This window comes from Manacus candei, unplaced genomic scaffold (assembly GCF_025592945.1).
Source record: "Manacus candei isolate 608988 ecotype Guabito, Panama unplaced genomic scaffold, ASM2559294v1 h1tg000075l, whole genome shotgun sequence".
NCBI classification, from domain to species: Eukaryota; Metazoa; Chordata; class Aves; order Passeriformes; family Pipridae; genus Manacus; species Manacus candei.
In genome coordinates, this window is record NW_026138123.1 from 163,197 (window position 1) to 187,545 (window position 24,349).

Here is a 24,349-nt window from a genome sequence, read left to right on the forward strand (position 1 = left end):
AGGAGGTGCAAAGACACCTGCTGTCAGCCTGTCTGGCATCAGTGCTGGGACAATGTCCTGTGCATGGACCTTTCCTTGAGGGTATTAGGCACTGTGAAAACAGGTTTGATAAAGAGAAGGGACCGAGATTGGGTCTGCAGAGGAGATGATTTCAGTTTCCAGAGCATTCGGTCTTTCCTGTCTCATCCCAAGACATCTCCTCCACAGGAATCTGACTGAGCCTCTGCTCCAGCACAGAACAAGTTCCCTCCCACTAGCTCTCACCTTCTGCTCCCTTGCAAGAGGCTCTACCCATTGCCTTTTCTGCACAGTGGCTTCCTGAAAGTTTCCCCAACTCCCTGTGCCGGGAAGATGAAAGCCCTGACCAACCAAGGACAGTGTTCAGCTTCCCAGCCAAAGCTCCGGGCTGTGCTCCCCTCCTCCCTTACCTCCACAATCTGGTGATCTGATGCTGATCTTATCAAGGAACTGCATGTGTTTGGGAAGGAGGGGAGAGGTTCGGCCCCAGATACACATATCACCTTCATCTGCCTCTCTGCTTCCCTGCAAACAGTAAGTTCCTTGTCTCTAAGTTTCTTACTCAGCCACTCTAGCACCTTTGTGTCTCAATCACAAGATCACTCTGCACCCTGCAGGCATCTGCCTGTCAAACGCCTGGCTCACTGTCCTCTCACTTCTGCGGCTGGTTTCCTTATGGAACCATCATCCCTGGCTCTGAGGCTCCTACCAGCTTCTCCATCCCCCCTTCAGTTTCAACCAGTTGTGACTAAGTTACAAATTTCTTTCTACAAGTTATGTGGAAGTCGGTGACCAAGCAGAAGGAAAGTTCCAATCACATCCCCATCAGGAGGGGTAATTCTCATCTCTGCTAAACATCAGTAAACTTGCAAGTAAGAGATCAGTCAAGAACTGCCTCACTGCAACAGAATGTTCAATCAATGCCCAACAGAGACTCCAGCCCCCAAAATAAGGACTCAATTCTTGAGCATTATGTGGTGTCTAAGCATTTCCAAACTCTGATTGAGACATCTCCTACAGTTCAGACACACCTAATGCCTCTCTTCATCCTCACTACCCATCCTAGCTCTGCTCCGATACTTACTTTCTTATTAATTTTCTGATATTTAATAATATATGCTACATTTATAGTTTAATTCTGTTTAAAAGACTTTCAATCAGCAAACTCAAATGTTTTGCAATCAAGGTTTCCGCCATCCTAATGGTTCCCAACTAAGAGTCCTGTTTACCATCCCTCCAATCAACTCTTCACAGTCTACTTTTCATAGGACAGAAACTTTTCATAGGGATCGTGGAGGACTGAAGCAACGAGTCTGGACTGTGGAGAGACTGGAGGAGCCTGAAGTGAGATGCAGTGCCCATCTCCACCCCAGCTCAGAGGCAGCCACAAGGAGCAGTTGGGACACTGGTGCCCAGTCCCAGTGCTGGTGCATTTGCCTGCACACAGTACCTCCCACCATGACTCAGGGTTGTGATTCCAGCAGAAAGAACTGCTCAGTCTCGATTTGGGACATGCTTGGTATAGGAATATCTTCAGCAAGTAAAGCATAAAAGGTGGTTTACGAACTGCAGTGCTTAACAGGCTTCTGACTTGACCTATCATAGGAATATTCCATGGGTGGCAAAGGTGCAGCCACCACTGACAAAAAGGCAGCATCTTGCCTGCATTCATTTTCAAACTGTGATAACACCAGAACCTTAATGAATGAAATTGCTGTCATTTTTGACATTAACAAAATCCTAAGATTTTGCCAGAAACATGTAAACTGTTTTATCTGGCATTACAAGGAGAAATAAATCAGCCTCAGGCAAATACTTGGCATGGAAGCTCTTAGCCCAAACATTAAAAGTTTGGCTAAGTAATGAGGAACTGAAAATTAAGTAATATCTACTGCTAGTGCTCCCAGACCCACCTATAATGCCCACAAGGAAGAAGTGGACTGTATTAAATGTGTCAAAAAAGAAAAAGCAATGCGTCTTTCCAGCAAAGGCAAGCTCTTAGTTTCTCAGCAGATTAAAGAAAAGAAAAAGAAAAAAAGGAGACAATCCATATTCAAGGACTGTGAGAACAACAACCAGATCTTGGTAGGTTCAGAACATCACTGAACAGGCTGTAATACCTCCTTAAGAACAGATCCACTTTCTGAATCAATGTCATGCTGCTACATGGTGAACACAGAAGGCTCAGGCTAGTTCCTTGGAAAATGTGTCAGTTAAAAAAAGAAAATACAATCCATAACAGAGGTTTGATTTTACACTAAAATATATCAGAACATTCATAATTGAGTCTAGTTAAAAAAAACCCAACCCTTTGTTTCCTAAAAACATGCTCAGCAACTATTTGGTTATTTAAGCTGGCACAATGATGAGTTATCCCATTCACAATCCTAAAATAAGACAGTCAGTCACAGCTTTCTAATTTAATAGGATGTTCTCTTGGAAGTAAAATATTTTGGTTTGCGATTTGTATAAAAATATTTTTACCTAAAAGCTATGAAAGGATTAGGTAAAAAAAACATGGCTCACTTCTGCCTTCAGAAAAGTCAATGGCAAGTGTTCCACACACTTAAGTAGAACCAGTTGGGTTTCCTAATCCATCAATAGCTGAATTTTGTATCTGTCTTCCACTGATAAAACATTCGCATTCAGGACATAAAAGCAAATGGGTCAAAAACCTGCAGCTTGTGGAGCCTGAGATATTTCCCTTTTCAAAAAGTGTTCAATATCACAGACACAGAAAAAGCTTTGGAAATATTCAGAAAGACAAAGACAGTTTCAAACAAAATTCAGGATTTTCTTGAATGAAATCCTTACTGTTTGCAAGCCAGAAGTAGTCTAAAGTTGCTCTTCTAACTTATTAGTTCTTCTAATAAACAATAAACCTTTTATAAGAAATCTGATATCTTTATATAGGATTGTAGTGGGTTTCTGTGGTTGGGTTTTGGTAATGAGGGGTGCTACAGGGGTGGCTTCTGTTAGAAGCTGCCAGAAGCTTCCCCTGTCCAGTGCAGCCAATGCCAGCCAGCTCCAGGATGGACTTCCTGCCACTGGCCAAGGCCAAGACAATCAGGAGTGATAGTAACACCTCCATGATAACATATTTAAGAACAGAAGCCATTGCACAGAAAGAATTCCAGCCAGGGAAGAGCAGAGTGAGAACATGTGAACAACAACGTAGACACCAAGGTCAGTGCAGAAGGAGGGGCAGGAGGTGCTCCAGACTCCAGAGCTGAGGCCCTGCAGCCCGTGGTGCAGACCATGGTGGAGCAGCTGTGCCCCTGCAGCCCATGGAGGACTATCAGGGTGCAGAGACCCACCTGCAGCCCATGGAGGAGCCCATGCTGGAGCAGGTGGACGCATGAAGGAGGATGCGATCCCATGGGAGGCCCAAGATGGAGCAGGGTCCTGCTGGAGACCTGCAGCCCGTGGAGAAGGAAGCCCACGCTGGAGCAGGTTTTTCCCGGGTAGGACTTGTGGCCCCTGTGGGGGACCCACATTGGTACACATTCGTGAAGGACTGCACCCCATGGAGGAGTGACCCATGGGACAGCAGTTTGGGAAGAACTGTTGCCCAAGGGATGGATTTACACCGGAGAGGTCCATCAAGGACTGTCTCCTGTGGGAGGGACCCCACGGGAACAGGGGAAGGACTCCTCTCCCTGAGCAGCAGCAGAAACAACAACTGACTGTAACCCCCATTCCCCGTCCCCCTGCACCACTGCGGTGGAGGAGGGAGAACATGGAAGAAAGGAGGGGTGGGGAGAAGGTGTTTTTAAGATTATTTTACTTCTCACTCTTTGGCTCTTATCCTGTTAGTAATAAATTTAAGTAATATCCCCACTTCAAGTCTGTTTTGCCCATGAAGGCAATCAGTAACTGACCTCTCCCAGCTCTTACCTCATGAATCCTGTAGCTTTTTTCTTCTCCCCTCTGTCCAGTTGCAGAGGGAGAGTGAGAGAGTGGCTTAGTGGGTACCTGGCATCCAGCCAGGGTTAACCCACTACAAGGACACATATCATTCTGGCAGATAACAATGTTATTCAAATACAGTAAAATCTCTGGCTGATGACTGCTGCTAAAAGTCCAGGCACTGGGTAAATGCTGGCATTGCACAACCCTCAGTTGATCTGAACAAGCCAGACGCTGTCAGCAGTATCATGATGCTCTGACACATGTGCCCAGCAAGTTACTTGCAGTACCCAAGGCACCTAATACCTGTGAAGAGCAGTGTGATCAGCCAGCATCCCCATCTCTCTTATAAAGATGACCTCTTCTGAAAAATCTGAGAAAATGACACGTCATAGACTGAACTTCTTAAAAAATATCACTCTGAGTTTCTTCTCATTTTAGAACATGTTAAGGCTGCATGTTAGTGTCCTTATGAATCTTCTAGTTTTTTTCATCATCCATGGAAGATCCATTTTAAGGCAATTTTTTCACCAGCTCAAATTACCTTTTCCAGCTTGAACTGTCCCCCAAAGGTCCAGCTCTCCCATGATATCTAGTACTTATCATCCATTATATACAGGTAAAGGGCTACTTGCTCTTCTGCTCATCCTCTCTTTCTCCCTGTCCCTCTATACCTTTTCCATCACAGCTTTGCTTAAGTGTTACTTTAATTTGTCTCTGAGGAAGCATAAAGATGAAACATGATGTTGTAAGTAAGACATTGGAAGAAGATTAATGAGATACCATATCCTGAGTTCACCACAGCCTTCCTGTGTGGCTGGAGGAGAAACATTAATTTTGATGAAATCCAAGTTTCAATAGAGTCAACTGCAACCCTCCTCGCTAACTTTCCCTCAAGGCCTCCCCCAGTGAATTTCCACATCTCTGAGGTTTCTCTCATCTTCATCGTAACAGTCAGTGCAGGCTACAGCTGCGACAGAGAAGGGAGCTGACCCTTACCTAATCCAGTGGGACAGGACCTTTTCATATATCCCACTGGGATAATTTCAAGCTATTTAACTATTATTAAATCCATCTCATCAATAAGACCTGTGAGTAGGTAAGTCTCTATAAAATTGTTTGCGTCTGATATATGCCCTTATTCCTAGCCCTCAAATCTCACACTTCTTCTGAAGATCTGATCCTGCAAATACTCAGACACAAGAATAGTTTAATATATGATCAACCATGACAGCATCCATGGGACTATTCAGAGGGCTCCCAGCAAAGGATTATGGCTGACCTGCACATGGCTGAACTGTGTGCAGGTAATGCAAAAAATATATATGTATATTTCACATACTTAGTTATTGAAACAGCTTTTATTGTGCCCTAAGAACTAAAGAGGGAAGTTTATAGAAACTTATTGATTCTATCAAAAGACTGATAATTTCTCAGATGATCCACAAAGTATGAAATATAATTGTCTAAAATAGCCAGCAGTTCAGAAATACTGATTTTAAATTGGCTTAGATAGGCTTAAACATAAAATATTTTAACTGTAATCTGTCTGCAATAGGCTAATAATAGCCTGAAATCTTTAAGTTGATATTTCATTGTTAATGAGTTTAGACGGTGCATGTTTGGTATCCATAGGTATTCTGGTAACACTAAATATGTAGTGATTTTGGTGTTAGCTCTCTTGGTCTTAAGATAATTAAGTATTGTAAACAGTGTATAAGCAAAAACATAAACTATAAGGTGCTGAGAAACATTTCTAGCACACAGAGAAAATGACTGGCTTCAAGTTAGGAAAAAACCTCTCTGGCATGAACAGTAATTATTGCTCATGGAATTTTACAAACTGTTTTACTATCTGTCCCTTTTGCAACCACAAGAGGAGAGCAGACTTTCTAATGCCTTTTAACAGCAATGTCATTTTTATGAATGTATTAAATAATTACACTAGGGTACATGCTGTAATTTGCTGAATGCTTTTCAGCTGTAAAAAGACACAGTTCTTTTCAAAAACAGAACTAAAAATTAGCACGCAATTGCTAATTAGTGGACTAGAAGACATATTCTTCTGACCTTCTGTCAGATCAAGCTTTCTGAACTGCTTGTGTTGCATCCAATTCAACCATTTAGCTTACTTCTTGTTTTCTACAGAAAATGGATTTGTTTTCTGTGTCATAGTATTTTTCTCTTTTTAGTGCTAGCACATTATATTAAAAAAAAATAAGTTTATGTAATACTCTATCTGCATTTTTAATGTGTTTTGTTTATTTTAAAAACCAAGAGCTGAGCATGCACATTACTGATGCAGAAAGCATAGCAATGGAAAAACAGGCCCTTATTTGTCATCTGAAATAATGTGTGCATTCAACCAAATTTTTCCTTTTAAATTAGAAATTACAAAGTTAAATGTATATGCTAAAATAAGCTCTAACAAAAAGAGGAGGTGACTCTAGTGCAGTAATTTCCATTAAGTAGAATACCTAAATCTTCTTGAAATTTTTGTGGGACTTAAGTGTTTAGTTCTGGGAGAATACTCTGAAACTCAGAATTTTAGTATTAATTTAATTTCCAACTATATCCTTGAGTTCAACAAGGGATGGAGAGCAAGTAATGGAGATACATTCCTTAAAAAAAAAGAAAAACTGCTGAATTTCATAACAATCTTATGTCAGACATTATTTATATAGTACAGTAATTCACGCCAAATTACTTGTCTTTAATAATGTTTCAATGTTAATGTCATAGTTTGCATTACTGTAAAATGTAAGAACTTTCATAATTCATCTTCAAATGTTTGGCTTTTTGACAGGTTCACACAAGCCCACAACAAATATCATACACCTTCACATACATACAGGATATGTATTCATGGAGATAATACGAAGAACGATCACTAACATATTAACATCATTCTACTGATCAATATAAAAGATTTAGATTTAAAGGAATTAAATTATTCTAATATATTGTGAAAAAAATGCAATGTAACAGTTCTTAGCTTTTTTACACTAAATATAACAAAAGGGTACAGTCCTTAATAGTAAAATGCTTTGTTTCATGAAGACAGAGAGGAAAATTTTTATTAGTTTGACGATGGTCTGATTCAGAAGTAGTGAGATTCACACAAAGTCTGATTTTCAAAACATAATGGAGACTCTGCATTACCCTAACAGATTTTAGGTCAGATTCTTAAAGGCATATGGCTGCCTACAAATGCACTGTGTAGCTGTCTGGCCCACAAGCTCTTCCCCATATGCTAAAATTAAAAATAACTTCATATCAAGAATGCTAGAGCTTTGAGATCAGTAATAAATAAAAAAGTACAAGGTGACACTAAGAAACCTACTATTCTAAATGTATACACTGAAACATAAGAAAATCAACCACGCCATTATGAGATGTCTTGAAAGACATCTGACAGTCATGCAAAATGACTTCCCCAGATAACACAGTTTTCTGACCATGTACACTTTCACTGACAACATACCCAACGACTCATTCCCATGAGACATTTCAATATTGCAATGGTGAGGTTCTGAGTGAGTAGTGCTTCCAGCTCTGCTGTCCACAATGGACTGAATCATCCTCCTTAGTGCATTGCGTTACAGTAGAAAAAATGACAAAAAAAAAAAAAAAGGAAAGAGGAAGGGAAAGGGAAAACCCAACCAGATAGCCTCAATGTCAGCATTTGTCCTGGTTGTGCTTAACATTAGTGGTTTTTGCATCAGGCCATTTCTCCTCCATTAGGTATGTTTATTTTCCTCTTTTGTACCAAGAAAACATTCAGGCTTTCATTATGAAACTAGTAACAAAATTAAATGCTACAGATTAATTACAAAAGCAAATAAAAAGGACCATTAAAAAAAAAGAAAAGATGCAGGAAAGACCTTTCAGAAGTGGGCTGGTGACTTGCCAGGTAATGGTTGGAGACTAACCTAATTATATGGGATTCTTTACAGCAGCTTTAGGCGTGCTTGCTTGTGTGATTCTATTAAAGATTCAGCGAACAGCAGATCTGGACCATTCATTTCATTGTAGCTTCTAAGAGGATTTTCTCAAACAGATTTCTCTTGCCAACTGTATTTGGTAATCAAGAGTAAGTGAAATCAAATGCCCTTCTTGGAAGTCATGAAAACACAGACTGAATCAGGCAAACTTTAGTCTCAAACTTCTTTCTTAAAAGAAGTTTTGGGCTTACACTCTTTGGTCTCATAGCATATTAGGCCCATTAGGAGACCTATTTTCATATAACTTTGTTTCTTGAATAAGAAGACATATTTAACTGCAATTTGCTTCCATCCCACTTCAGCAGCAGCTAGGACAGAGCAAAAGCCTTTTTTTCTAGAGGGCTTCCCAGTTGCTTCAGTCTCATCATTTCTCCCCCAAATGACTTCCAAGCCCCTGCTGACAGTTCTGGCTTTGCTCATGCTGAAAACTAGTGGAGGGCAGGGGATGCCTGATGGGAACATAGATCTCAAAACCCATTTTTCCACAAAATGCTGTTTTTTCAAATAGTAAAATTAGTCACGTAAATCTGGAAAGATTTTGTAACCAGGCCTAAATGTCCACTACCTCTAATTACTGCACAATTAAAATAATAATAGCAGGCTTTTTTGACTAATCAAATAAAAATGAACACTTAGTTGAACATTTCATGAATGTTTCATATCAATCAGCAAATAAAAAAACTTGAATTTTTATTGCAATATTTACTTGTGTTACTAAGAGTTCTTTAAGGCACCAACGAATGTAACAAACCCATTCATTTACAGCAGGTTTGTTCTCTGAGATGTCTTAATAAAATATATGCAAATGATTGGGAAAACAAGAACGGCAGTGTGTAACAGCAGAAAAATTCTAAAAGAAGCCTAATTTTTGCTGGCGGGTTTTTCCCCTAGTCAAATAGACAGGTGAAAATTCCCCTTTAGGAAAGTGCATGCAGAGTATGCACGGTTTCTGGAGGAAAATTATTGTATGGGCTGGTTTCCAAAAATATTGGGGCTATAAAACAAAATTAGATGGCAAGTATGTGAGTAATAAAAGTTAAAATCCCCAAGAGTAATGAGATTCATTTGATAATTGTATGAATGCAAGATAAATATTGTCCTTTTAATTTGTGCTCTGACCACTGAGGATACAGCTTTATGGACAACTTTCCAGTAGCACTTTGATCTATGCAGTGACTTCTCTGAGACTGCTGAATAATTTAGTAGGTTATATTTCCGATGCATTAAAACCCCAACCCAGCTCATCAGACAGCCACAGTAAACAAGTGTTCATACAGAAAAAATATAAGGGGAGAGAAAGTAAATAAAGGTGAAAGAATCACAGAATATGCCAAGTTGGAAGGGACCCACAAGGATAACTGAGCCCAACTCTTGGCCCTGCACAGGAACATCCTCAAGAATCACACCGCATGCCTGAGAGCATTGTCCAAATGCTTCTTCAACTCTGTCAGGCTTGGTGCTGTGACCACTTCCTTGAGGATCCTGTTCCAGAACCCAACCACCCTCTGGGTGAAGAATCTCTTTCTAATATCCAATGTAAACCTCCTCTGACACAACTTCAGGCCATTCCCTCAGGTCCTGTCACTGGTCACCATAACGATCAGTGCCTGCAGCTCTTCTTCCCCTCACAAAGAAGTTACAGACACTGCAGTGAGGTCTCCTCTCTGTTTCCTCCAGGCTGAACAGACCAAGTGCCCTCAGCCGCTCCTCATACGGCTTCCCCCCAAGGCCCTTCACCATCTTTGTTGCTCTCCTTTGGACACTCTCTAATAGCTTAGTATCTTTCTTACATTGTGGTGTCCAAAACTGCACACAATATTCAAGGTCAGGCCGCCCCAGTGCAGAGCAGAGTGGGACAATCCCCTCCCTCGACCGGCTGGTGATGCTTTGCCTGATGCCCCCCAGGACAGCGTTGGCCCTCCTGGCTGCCAGGGCTCTGCTGACTCATATTCAACCTGCCATCGACCAGGATCCCCAGATCCCTTTCCACAGCACTGCTTTCCAGCATCTCATTCCCCAGTCTGTACGTACCTCCAGGGTAGCCCCATCCCAGGTGCAGAATCTGGCACTTTTCCTTGTTGAACTTCATATGGTTAGTTTTTACCCAGTCCTCCAATTGGCATAAAGTACAGCTTCCCTTTCCTTTTTTACTTTTATTCCAGATTCTTGGATTCTTGTGTAGTTGCATGATTTTTAGTGCTAGAGAGCTAAAAAAGCACAGCAAAGGAACCAGACTTGCAATAACATCATGAGCAGCTGTGGCACTGAAGTGTTCAGTCTGCTCATCTGACTCTCTCTGCAAAAAATGCAGTTTAACTCCTAAGAAGACATCCCTGCTACTGCAATCCTATTGTAACCTGCTGCATGTTTCAGATAACCTATCTGAAATGTGAAGTGATAGATGAGAGCTCCATTTGTGACATCTTCCCCTGCAGATATGTGAATAAAAAAAAAACAGAACTCACCATTATTCACCAGGACATGGAGTGGACAATTCTTTGCTCTAAACCGCTGCACAAATTGCCGTATAGACTTCATGGAAGCCAAATCACAGTATAAAAACTCCACTGGGAGAGAAGAGGAGATGAACAAAAACAGAGTTAAGTCAGTTACAATGATATAAAAACACACTTATATACATCAACAAGGATTCTTGTGATAATGTCACCAGTACAGTAAAGGTTTTAAAAATAAACCAGGTTTTTCAAAATCATAGATGAAGCTGGTCTCAGAAGGTTTCTTCTTTCTCCATTCTCCGCTCATTTCTATCTTTAAACTGTTGATTCTTCACAGAGCAAATATGGGGAATTTTGCATCCAGGAGGTGAAGAGGGTGTCAAATGGAGCAAATATGTCCCAGTCCTACAGTTTTTTCTACTGCTACCATTTAGGGAGAGGGGCTATACCTCTGCAGCACTGAGAGGATCACGACATGGCAGCTGGAAATTAAATAGGGAGAGAAGGCATGCCAGACACCACAGTGTTTCCTTGTGTTTATGATACCAATATGCTGCCCTTTGTTTTTTCACAGATTATCTTCTGAGTATATATGTTAGGAAGAGTTTAAAAACAAAAGTTTATTAGGCTCGTAGGAAAGATGAGCAACAGGGTGCCCATATGGTGAATCAACTGATCACTGATAGCAAACACAAGGATTATAAGTATTGCTCCTGTGAGCATCCAGGGACAGTTGGTGTCCAGGTCACCTGGGAGCAACATCCAGTCACGTAAATGCTATTTAAGCAATGGCAGCGTGATTTAAGAGGAACATACCTCACATGGATACTGTGGGCAGCACCTTGCTTATGCTGCTGGTGTTGGTCAAGGGGCAGGGTGCTGGCAATCTGACTACACCAACGATCTTGCTCAAGAGGCAGGGTGTCAGTGTCTCAAAATATATTTGATACCAATATGTTTTTATTTCCAAGAAAACATGTCTCTAACAAGCATCCTTTTGTCCAAAGCGTTTGTCAATCATTGACCTTCCCTAGAAGGCTATAAAATTAATTAAATAAAATAAAAAAAGATTACTTAAATTCCCCAGTAACTTTAAACCCATCAGGTCTGAAAATTGTCCTCCTGTTGCAGTTGGGCAGCTTTCAACCCCTGACTCTCACAGCACTGCCTCAGCAGTTGCCTTGCCTTACATAACCATCCATGACTTCAAAACCACTTACAGGGTTTTGAAGTGAAAACAAGCAGCCCCCCTTCCCCCCAACAGCAGCAGCTATCCCCACACAAACAATCCAAATTCTTTAGAAACTCTGCAAAGGGGAAAAAAGAAGAAAATTATGACCTTGTTCAACTATTTTAACCGTTAAGAAAGTACATATTGCATGACTGGCTTTTGGTTTGTTTCAGCTAACTATGTTTGAAGCAAGAAAATGTGAGCCTCTAGAGCAGACATTCATCTCTCCAATGGTTTGCTACATATCACAGTGGGAACGCAAGTCAGCTACTTCTTGTCAGATCCACCCTGGTGGGACCCAGTACATGAGGACTCTGAGGTGGACTTGCTTGAACCTCTTCCAGAAAGTGAATTTTCTAAGGAAGACAAAAACTTGAGAAAGTCAGACAGTACTGAGTGATCTGCAGTGACTAAGTCCAGCAGAGAGAAAGGCAAAGGCTTGTACAAAGCGTAATACCCTTGCTCACTGTGTCCTTGCAGGGTGAGCTCTTACTGTTCTGTTTGATTTCAACAAACTCCCAGATTTCCCAAGCTGTGGAAACCTCTGTACAGATGCCCAGTCTCCAGGATGGTTTTGGCCACCACATCAAAGGACTGGGGTTCCAGAGCTTCACTGTGTTTTCCCTGCTCCCCTCTGCCCTCCCTTCTCCTGCCCCCAGGCTGTTGCCCTGTGCTCCAGGCCCTTCCTACAACATGGTTTCCCCCACCTCTTCTTATGAAAGAATCAACCTTTAAAAGAAGAGGAAATTAAAGATATATAGTTCTTCAAAAATGTTAAAGAATGCCTTTCTGATAGGAAGATCAAACTGTTGGGTAAATAGGCTCCAGTAAGACTTTTTCTCTTGCTCTTTTCCCTGGTTCAGGGATGTTGCCCAAACTGTTTCATCCTGTCCCTACCAAGGCTCTGAGCTATAATGCCTCTTTATAGCATGTCAGTACAATAAGAAATTAGGAAGGCCTGCAGGTACAACAGTAAGATAAATGAAAAAAGACAATCACAACTGTTATTTAATTCTTTTACAGAACAGTTCCTTCAGTTCCCTAACGTTATATATTTTGAACCTAGACAGTATTAGTCTTCTGAAACTGTCTTAGTGAATGTATATAAATTTCTCAGTGGCCTTGCCCATTAAAAACCAACCAAACAACAACACTTAGATTCCAGTTATGAGATAGTGTAAATACAGTTTTTCAAAGTGGCTCTAAAGTCATACCATTCCAACAACACTGATCCATGAGTAGAAATGGACAATTTATTGAGCTCTCTGCAGACCTTTAGGAGGGCTGCAATTTTGTTTAATTTCACTGATAGCCTGCACCTGGAGATGGTAAGGAAACACAAAAGTTATCAATTCCTGTAAAAGAAGACAGTTGCTCAGGCTATTCCTTTTGTGACCTGGCAGCTGTATAAAACCACTGTAATTGCTCAGATACACAAAACCAGGTCCTACTTGTTAGTAACTAGTGCAACAACGAGCAAAGAGTAAAGCATAAAGTAAAGCTTTATGCTTTACTTCTCAAGGCAGCTCATCAAGGAAAGAGATTAGGAAAAGCATGATCAGCTTCTTATGAGACAGCCATTCACACTGTCAGTGGAGGAGTCACTTTTAATATAAAAATATTCATTTTGGTACAGGAGGCATTAGACTTTCATTAGCTGCAGTATTTTGTGTCATGGTGCAGGGTTCAAACACTTCTTCATCACCTATATGGACTCTGACAACATTATTGACTCCCCTGGATTTTACAAATGCCACTATATATGCAAGAAAAACAGGCCTCTGGGAACATTCACTAAGCTAAACTTTAATCCCTCCCCTTACCTGACCTTGAAATTGTCCTTTTCTGCATTGCCAACAACAGTGGTGGTTAGATAACCTGTGTGCCAAGGTGAGTGCTTTTCAGTCTGACCAGTGCAGTCCCATCCTTCCTGGGAATTAACTTTTTGCTAAGCTGTCTGATCTTGCCTCCCTTAATTTTTCAGTTTTGCAGAGCAAATGCTGTCCTTCATTATGACTGTACAATGCCCAGACTAATGGTATACTAGGCCAAGGCTATCATTACTAAACTTATTTATTTGCTTATATGGGAAGTGTGCCATCATATTCACTATTTGTAAAGCACTTGCCATCAAAAGATCAGAACATGCTTTGGAAAGGAAAACAAACAAGCAAGTCAACCCCCAAACTTTTCTTTTTGCTCACAGGGCAGAAACACTAATGGCCAGACTCCTTGTTGGTGTTCATTCATGCATGGAGGCTCTCTGCCAGGGAGGCGGATTTACTGGTGCGAGCACTGCAGCGACTGAGGTGTTGATCCACCAGAGAAAGAGTGCCAAAATGTGTCTCCAAATTGTGTGCTGGCTCAGAGGCAGGGATTTGAATGGAAAATAAGGTCCACGGTGTAAATATTTGTTTGTTGGTTTGTTTGTTTGTTTTTAATCAATATACTGAAGAATTACAAAGTGAGAAGCTAAGGACAATGAAAAGTTTCCAGAAAAGTTTAAAGCATGCACAAATATACTAAGCATACCAAATTTTTAGATGCCTTAATTAATAAAGACCCATGTTTCATAATGTGAGCAAATGACCAAACCTGATCGTGAACTAGCAATATGATTTGAATTACTTTATGGAAACAACAATAGCAAAAGGTTTTCCATATAGGATAGCTATGAGCAAAAAGAAGATGTGCAATAACAGCAGGAAAACTGAACAACTCCAAAATTCTTATCTTTTACCACAATAGTGGTCATTCTGCTTTAGAGTTTAATAATATAATAAGTTTTTAAAGCTAAGTTGTTCCTTTCATTTTCTGCATGTTATTTAGCACAAAAATGAGGAGTAGAAGCTACATACAAAATAAGCTACATACAGAATATCTGCAGCTAATGCTACTGAAATACTCAAATTTCTAACTCTATCCATTTTATCTCTCCTCCTATACTACTTGCTTTCAGCTACTTGTATAGTGACAGACATGGCCATATTTCTTTCTTCTACTGGAAGTGTTCCGTGTTCTTATCTAAATAATCTTTCCAATGAAAGTGAGTACCTCCATAATTGCCAGACACTGGCTAAAATTCTAACTCTTAAAAATATTTTTCTATTCTTTTATTGTAATCTGATGACTCAGTTATCAAAAAGTTATTAGCTAATGAAATACAGAAGGAGCACAATCTTCCAAAAGACAGCTAGAGTTACTTATGCCATTAACCACATATGAATAGATACATATATCATGGGTATAACATGTAGTTGAGTGGTGCAGCACCTTTTCAGCGACAGAGAAGTCAGCAAAATGCTTTTGTGGCTGCAACTCAAGAGGTCCATACAAATCCCACAAAGCCACGCTGGCTGACCGCATGTGACACCACTGAGCACCTGTACTCCGCAGTGCTTGTTTCTGCACTGAACACCCTCCACTTGCTTGGTCATGGTAACTAAAATTAGAGGATCTGAAGCAGTGGCATCTGTTAGCTCTTTGAGAGCTTTCTGACACCATGAGCCCCACAAAAGACAGGAGAAGGCCCAGTGTTAGGAGAGCCCGACACAGCCCCTGAGTGCTCGCACTCCCCTGAGCTCCCCCTTGGGGTCAAATTCTCCATTTCTGTCTGCCTGCTTTCTTTTTAGCATCCAGTGTTCTCCTCTGCTTTCTATGCCAGCACAGTTGACTCTGGCTGCACGTTTCTTGTGTCTGTATCACAGGGTATAAAAAGCATGAAATGGAAATTTCAGTCTACTACAGAAGGAAAATTCAGAAGCAAAAATAATGGACAAATATTGCAGTTAATGATCAGGGACTGTAACTTCTAAGATATTCACTGATCATCTGAACACAGGAAAATGCAATGTTTTGGCTTCCACAAAGACTACAGCACTTAGGCATGATTTAGATTAAGATAAGGCCACCTACCAAGTAGACTTTTTATGCATTCAACTCTAACTCATTGTGTTGGAATTCTTACGGACAGCTAGAGCTCTGCTTCAGCAGAAATCATAAGTCAAAGTCAAAGTCAACTTGCTTTTAATACTTATGCCAAAGTTTTCCATCATGCTTCCACTGCCTTTGTGTTAAAAACACAAGAAGGGGATCCATTCTAGGGAAAGCCGCAAGCCTGCCCAGCAATGCAGGGAGATGAGAACTTGTTCATGGTGGAAAGAGACAACAGAAAGGATTGCTTTGCCTGTTTCTGCTTGCCACTCATCTATCCAGTGTCTGAAGGCACCAGCAGGAACAGTTGCTTCTCCAGCAAGGGACAGCACTGGTTCATGGACAAGATAATAAAAAATGGTGCTCGGTAGTCATGTATTCATGCTCAAAAACTCCACAGTGGGTACTGAGGAATTGGCCTTTCATTTGCTGTTCTGCCTCACAGAATTATACTTTGGCACCTGCATAGCAGTGAGGAGAAATGTTGTCCTGGTCATAAAGAACTGAGAATGCTTCTGAGCACCAGGATAGTGTAACAGAGATGTTTATCAGAAAGGGCTCTTAATGAGTCAGATACCCACCATCTGGCAGATGCCGCACTGCAGAGCTATGTGAAGATGAAGTAGAGCAAACCTCAGGAAAAAAAGAGCATGAACTGGGAGGAAGAGAAGACATAAAGTAGTACTGACTGGAGCCTCCTCCCTTTTGTCACTGAACTGTCCTTGTTGACACTACTTAACAGTGGCTTTGGCTGGTTCAGTCTAGCAGGAAAAGGGTATGTCCCTTTTCCTGTAGTCCTTTCTCCCCAGCATAAGGTGTCCCAGAATCAACTCATCTTTCTCAGCAAGGTCTGCTCATCTGCTTACATATCTTCCAGCCAAAACAAAACTTGTCCTCAATCAAAACAGGGCTGCCAAGGGAGGGGAATGAACTTCTGGGCAGATGAAGTCTGTGGCTACTCTGTGACAATGCTGTGAATGGAAAATGCAAAAGCAGTTCTAGGTTGCTAACACAAACCTGTGGTTTATCATTCTGTCATCTGGGATGTGCAGAAGCACACAAGCCTCTGTCTACAAAACAGAACTTCCATTAACAGAATTTTCCTACATTGTCTGGGACTCACACAAGGTCTGTGATGCAGGTTCTGCTCAGATGTGCATGGTGACAGAACACTGCATGCTATTCAGGATTATAAAATTCTTACTTTAAAAGAGCTTCTAGGTAAACAAAACCAAACAAAATCCTTGTACCAACCAACTGCACATTGAGCACAATGATAGATGGTCATCATAAATGCAGCAAGCACAGTGTCTTCTATTTATGCTGGACTCCTGCCTTTATGCCCTTGATGACCTCTGTGGCTTCTACACCACAAGCACTTTACAATCTCACCCATTCTTCATTAGCAACCAAGATTCAAAGGAATTAACTATTAAATTGATTAACATACAGAAAATCCTGGAATGTGCAATCTACTTATGACACTAGTTGACCCTTAATTCTAGTTGTGGTTATGATGAAAATTTGCATAACTTTGGCTCCTAATCCTTCAAATTGTTATAAGTATGTGACCGTGGGTGATAATGTAGGGCATTTTAAAATTTCTCCCCAGTATTATTCTCTGTCCTTTATTAGCCTAAATAATGCTGTGGGCCTTTTTCAGACCACTGATCTTTCATAGACTATTAACAGAAACAATAAAGCATGGCTAACTCTAGCACAGGTTTACTGTTCAAGCTAATGCCTGTGATATGCCATTGAAGAAGACCAATGGAAGACATCCATCTGGCAAAGTGTGTGAATGCAGATCAAAAGAGTGAGCACATTTAAAGATATACCATTTGGGTATTTTTTTATATTAAAAGATACTCTCACAACTTAAGGTAGCCTAGTTTGTCTACAGCCTTCCAGCAGGCAAGCAAGAGCACCTAAATTCAGCTGCTCCTTCTCTGAGTCATCCATTCTGGTGCCACTAACTTTAAAGGCAGTATAAAGAGATGAACGTCCTGTGCTTAATGTCAGCCTTTGTAAACAGCCTCTGTGTGTCATCCTCCAGCCCATTCAGGGGAACAAGAGCTCTGCATCAGTGTTTACAACATGAAGAGAAATCACCCTGGGCAAATATTAGAAATTCATGCTTTTTGCTTCCTCATGAAGGTTTGAACATTGTCTACTCAAAGAGTGCAAAAAAAAAAAAAAAGGCAATTTGTGGTGCCATTTCTTAACCATATAGCTTTACCCTATTTTACTAAGAGAAACAGAGGAAAAAAAGTCTTCAGCTTTCTGAGAGATTCTTTCTTTCTCAGAGGTGGAAGATTAAAATGAAAAAATAAATTTGCTTTCAGAAACTGAACGGTCTGGCTTAGCTACTTTCAGCTTCCACAAGAGAAGTGTGTGGCTTAGTACAGTGATCCTTTAACTTGTTATATTCAACAAATACTCCAGCAGCTCTTGTGAACTGCTTAATCAAAATGGGCAAAATTTAAGGGAAAGAACAGCATTCCAGTTCCACCACTATCAGCAGCTCCCATTAATGCCAAAATATCAGCTCATCATTGGAGAGATCCCTGAACGACTTCACAGAGCTTCTTGCCAGAGCACTGGGACTTAACAGCAGTACAAAATCGAGGTAGTCCATCTAAAGCAACATAAATACCCATATGAGACTGCAAATTGCAACACCAGGTGGGATGTTATTTAAATATGCTGCCATTTTAGCACAATTCATACAGACATAGCATGTTTGTATGTCTGTATGTCTTTTCCAAACATGCAGGAAGACATTTTCAGTTCAGCAGGGACAGGGCTTGAAAAGAAATAAGCTGTCATCAGCTTGTCAGAAGAGCAATCTTAGGAGGTGGTGGCAGCAGGACAAGAGCAGTGGAATCCATAGCCAGCTCTCAGGGGCAAAAAGGTTATCTTAGCTTCCCCTGGGTAAAATTTCCTCCAGATTATCCACTGGGGAGACTTTATTTTTTCAGAATGTAAATACAATAATAGATACATATAAAATTTCCTCATATGCTTGCTGGAAATTAGATGCTCTCTCCTCCTCCTCATGAGTTAAGCCGCTCGTCACCCAGGTTTCTGACTCTCTCTCTTTGAGAGAGACAAAGTCCTTTAATATCCTCCCATGTCGCTATGGGAAGACTTTGTTTTCACCCCACTGGAGAAGTGTTTTGGGAATTCCTTCTGTCACTATTTCTAGTATCTATGGGTGTGCCTTCACACAGGTTGAAAGGAAATATGATTTTGTCTCTTCAGAGGACCATTTAGAGCCCCTGTGAAGAAATGGTGGGAAAATGCCATTGCCACATCAATTTCACTCTGAGTCTGACATTTGGGGGAAAAAAAAAAAAGCGTTGCAGTGAAAATGTTTCTTGTGTCTCTTTTTGAGATTTGAGGAAGGCAGCCTTCATCATGTTTACAGCTAAGCATGTTTTCTTCCTCCAGAGGGACCAAAACCAAAAGAATAGGCCCAGGCAAAAATCTCTCTGCCTCACAAGTACAGAAGAGCTCACAGTGAGCCTATGAAGAATTCTTCATTTATGGACATTACTATTATTAACCTCATTGCAGGGAGATTGGACTAGATAATCCTTAAGGGTCCCTTCCAACCCAAACTATTCTATGATTCTATATACTTTTAGATGTATTTTCCTCTTGCTTCTGCGTGAACAGATTATTATATTAAATTTCATCACTATATTTTGTGAACTGAAAATATGTTTCTTTTTCTTCTTGGGTGACATTTACTCCTTAGAGTGGCTTAACTCTACACTGTGACTTGTATCTCATTTAAAACCTCAAAATATATACCACATATGTGACACACACATAACAGTGTCCTCTGCTGACACTTTGTCAGGAATGAACCTCAAATAAAGAGCTTTTTGGATGTAATACAGACTCAAGCTATTAATGAAGTCAGCAAGGCTTATACAAGATGACAAAATAAAAATGTATTTCAGAGCAAGCTAGGACCATGAATCTTCCCAGAAATTATGCTGAGTCCTCAACTGATTTATACTGGTATAGTTCTGCAAAGTATACAGAGCTGTCATTTGTTTCCAGTTTCTCAGCTCTGGATTTGCACATTCCCAATGCATCCTGGGTTGCATAGCTTCAAAGTTAAGATATCAAATTACTTGTACAATTTGATGATCAAGGACACATACATGCATATGGAAGACTGATGGTAAAAAAAGGGCTAGAGACCTTTTGCTGGCAGCCTTCTCCTTCAGAATATTTTATTAGACAAGTACCCTGACAAAAACAAGCACCAGTACTCATCTTAAGCTGTTTCTGTCTTGACTTGTAGAATTTCCTTTCTATATGAACACCTTACTGTTCACGTGTAAATTAAATTTATTTATTCAAAACATTTTCTCTAAGCTACCCAAATCCTACCAAACTCAATTCAGTTTCAAATTAGCCACTTTGTTCATATCTGTGCACCCCAAAATCTTGCTTACCTCAGCCTCCCCAATTTATTCAACTTTTAATGTGATATAAGCCCTCACATTCCCAATATGTTCACTTTGGAGAGAGAATCAACATAAGCTTCAGTGAAAAAGAAGCTGTTCAGAAAGTGAGGGGTTTGCTAAAACAGGGTTACCTTAATTACAGGCCTTCATAGAGCCATAATGTCTCTAGAACAGACTTTTTGTTTTAGTTGCTACAGTAATGAACCTCCAAATTCAATTAGCCTGCTTTTGGACTGAAATAGCTCAGCAGTGATGATACTCCAGTTCCCACAGTGTCCTAGAACTGACCTGGGCCACTTGGTCACTGTTTGTGCAGGTCTGGCTCCTGTCATGCATGTAATTGTCAAGAGATGTGAACTGACTTGTAACCTTCAATCCTGTAGATTTTACCTGTTGATATAGATTTAAGTATCAAATGTTTCAGGTAAAACTCAGAATGCAACCAATGCCCTAGTCAGCCAAGCAGGAACTTCTTTCCATAAACCAATATCAAATATATATTGAGAGATCTGAAAAAAAAATCACTTCTAGTTAGACCATTTGTTAGTATGCTGTCTAGGTATTTCATACATTATATCAACTTTTGATTCCTGGCTAGTCTTTAATACCAGAGTATCATTATGTGATGGCAAAACAACTCTCCCATTGGCTACATTTCCTGAAAAGAACATGTATTTTCTGAGAGTAACTGCTTACCATTTCAAAACCACCAAAATAAAAACCTCCAGTGTGAAGAAGTAGATTTGGTATTACCACAAAAACACCTCAGCAAATATTTTGCTCCATACCCTCTGAGGTAACACAGGGAGGCTGATAGTGTCTCTGCAAGGTTTTTGTCCTTGAAGTACTACAAAGCAGAGTCAAAAAAAAAAATAAAACATAGAAGGGAATAATATTTCCAAGCTCCAGCACAAATAACTGAGTCATCCAGAATACATCATCTTTTGCTCTAGACATGAGAACTACCCGTAACACATATTTCGACAAAGACTATCTTCCTTTTCCCAAGAAATTTTCTGCTTTTTCCTCTCATGTCAGTCCTAGTGCCTATGAGGCAAAGTTGAGGAGCTCTCAGATGTAGCTTCAGTCCACTTTTTTCCCCTCTTTTTTTGGAGATACTCTTCACGTGGATAATCAAGTCACTCCTCCCCTGTGGCAGCCAAGGTAGCAGAGCTGGTGGAGGGGAGGCAGAGGGAACAGGCAGCAGGGGTGGAGGAGCCACAAGAGGCCAGGGCTACCCCTTTCACCAATGGTGCAGCTTTAGGACCAGGTCAGTCACAGTTAACCTGGTTTCTGACCTGGTGGCATGGCTGCTCTCCCCTCACATCCCTGCCCCTCTTCATTCCATCCACATTCTGTCAAGGTCTGTTGGTGCAACTGCTTATCCTGGTTCATGCCAAACTATACCTGGAATGTTATCTGGGTTATGTTAAGGGAATATGAATAACCTTTGGTAGCAATGTTGTCATCCTTTGCCACTCCTCCAAGAATCGGGATACACAGGGTTACTTTTTCCTTTTCTTCAGATCTGACACTAGGCTGTTCCTCTTTCATGCTTAAGCAAGCTTAGGTCTGTAGAGGGCTTCTAAGATATGATTCATCTGACCTGTTTCACAAATCTAGTTTAAGATGAGATGAATCATGTCTTACAACTGTTTATTCCTCTCCACAGACTGCAAAAGGAGCTTGGGGACACTGACTCAGATTTAAACCTCTGCATTATGAACCTCAAAAATTAGGTGACTTGAATCCCAGCATTCCATTTCAACTAATAATGAACAGAGAAGGAGAGAAAAAATCAGAGAACTGGGCATGTGTGCAGATGACTCAGTGTTATCTGGCATACTCAAGATTTGGAAAAAAAAAAGGAGAGTGAGAACTTTCAGGAGAATCTTGCCAAAAGCTTATAGATAGCTGTAACACAAAGAAAATTCATGATGGAAAAAGATAAGTCTTGCAGTGAGTGTTTAAATTTTTTTCTTATTGTGAATGCCTCTGAAATAACAGTGACTTCTCAGCAGAAAAATTGGGATATGGTTGCTCATTCTAATTGACAAACACATCCCAAGAGTCAAAAAATGTAAAGATAATTGTAGTGGTTGATTTTGGTGAAACTATGTATGTACGTGTACGTAACTGAGACTGAGCTTAAGCAAACTGTAAGACATTACAACTTTTACAATAATGACAGTATAGCTGTGCATCTCAGCTGAGAACTGGCAGCCTTGCTGCTGCTCTATAAATCACACAGCTCTCACAGCTACTAATCTGCTGCAGAGATCTTACAGGCAAGCAAAGTGACACGAAAAAGAAGTGCAGAAGAATAAAATGCTAAGAATAGAACCAGTCTCTTGATTGCTGCTTCACAGGCTGCCCTGTACATTGGGCCCTCCTCCTTTCTCTTTTTACTTCTATACAAATAGCTATTTCTTATTATTTTTAGGGATGTATTCATATAAAAAAGGCTTTGGCTTTTTTTCTTTGAGATGGATTGAAACTTTAGATGTCTCCCCTCACCCTATCCTGTTTTGTTACTTTGCTATTCTCATCTCACCTCCCTTGCTGGTCCTCCAGAACTTTTAACATGATCACTCTAATGGTGTGTCCCTATTCAGTGGTGGGGCTTTAAAGAAATTATCTTTCATAGCACTCCCCTGCTAATGCTGACCTGGAATTTCAGGCAATGTCAGCCAGAGTCACTGAGAAAGGACCCACAGGGTTATTCTCCTCCATTCAGTGCTTCTGGTATTTTCATTCTTCTTGAAGGCAAACTGACTTTTGGACATCTGAATAATTCTTGCCCTTAGGAATATGCATTCCATGTCTTGTTCAGTATTGGCTCATGGTGTTAAGCATTTTCATTAGACATTTTGTGAAGAAAATTCTTCCTTTTGATAGAAAAAATAACCCTGGGAAGGCTATGTCCAACTGGAAAAATATACTAATTTGGGAACTATTTAGGAAAGAAACAGATACTTTTAACTGCATAACTTCCTTTTTCTTCCAGTAAAATGAAAACAAAATATTTTTTTCTAAATGTACATCTTGGGGAATGTACCAAGAGAAGAAAAAGTGGATACTTAAGTCTTTCTCCTATTCAAAAATCCAACTTGTATGTTATAGCCTTTTGCTCTTTACGCCAGCCTCAGAGAAAGGACTACCTATACAGGTAACTCTTTGCATTCCCATTCAGTCTGTGGACTTTCTGGAGATGCTTCCATTAGCTAAACTAATTTTAAAAAAGTGTTGGTGAGATACTTCTTCAGGTCTGAATTTCTCACTTGCAGAAGGGACACAAGGTACAAAGCCATGTGTCAGTCATACTACAGTGATGGTAGGCAAGCTTGCTGAAGTGGTGAAAAGAGATGTATAGCATTGTTAAATGCATAACAAGTGTGTATGAATCTATTTCTGTGTAGACCTACTTTCTAGTTAATGGGAAGCAGACCAGCATCAGATAGAATGGTCTGTCTTTTAAAAGGCAATAGTCACAGCACTGTTTTTTCCTTTGCTGACCACCCTTCAGGGACAAGCCTTTAAGAGAAGAAAGGGAGAAAACAGATTCTCATTAGTCTGCTTATGCCTAAGTATAACCTAAATAAAGTTAAACTTGATTTTTTTCCCATTCTCTAACCTAAGAAAAATAAATGCAGAAAGACAAACCTCTTTTAAATTTTGCATCCACTGCATGGAATTAATAATGTATGAAATTATTCTTCCTACACTTTCTGATGTATTATTGGCATTTGGTTAATGAAGAAGCCAGAAAGCCTCCTCACCATAAACTATTTCTGATACGTTGATAACTATGATCCTGACACTACAAAAAGAAGGCGAGTAAAGATCTGCAACTAGCAGGATACTGGATATGAGAACATGAAGGTTTCTGATTTCTGCTTAATGCAAAACTAACATTTTGGGGGAAGAAAACCCCACACATGTATATTGCAAAAGAAATCGGATAATAAGTTGTATGCATTTGAGCATGCAATTCTAGCAGACAACCTTTAACAGCTGGTCTGGATCTGACTGGTACCATTTGAATACACTTGGAATTGCTGCAGAGCTCCAGATTAGCAGTGCTGCAAGATCAAAAATCTGTGATGCAAAATTTTGGTGTTGCAAGTCACAACATATAAAAACCACATTGCCTGTTTTTAGCAGATTCTTACCCACCATAGTGCCTCCATAATCCTATTTTATGGCTCAGCTCTACAACCATAAAAGGCTGCATTTGACCTCCAATGCCATGGTATTCACTGTACAACCTTCCCTGGTGCTGGGTAGGGTAGTGGGTCTCCTTCCTACCCT

At 40.3% G+C, this 24,349-nt stretch overlaps 1 protein-coding gene across 4 annotated transcripts in view; it reads right to left on the reverse strand.

Moving 5' to 3' along the window:
- The window catches only part of ZBED1 (zinc finger BED-type containing 1), a 206,540-nt gene that overhangs the window by 51,391 nt on the left and 130,800 nt on the right, over window positions 1-24,349 (reverse strand). For all 4 annotated transcript variants that reach the window (XM_051809154.1, XM_051809152.1, XM_051809153.1 and 1 more), the window contains one exon: window positions 10,397-10,498. In XM_051809154.1, coding sequence (XP_051665114.1) covers window positions 10,397-10,498 — 102 coding nt within the window. The remainder of the gene's footprint in view (window positions 1-10,396; window positions 10,499-24,349) is intronic.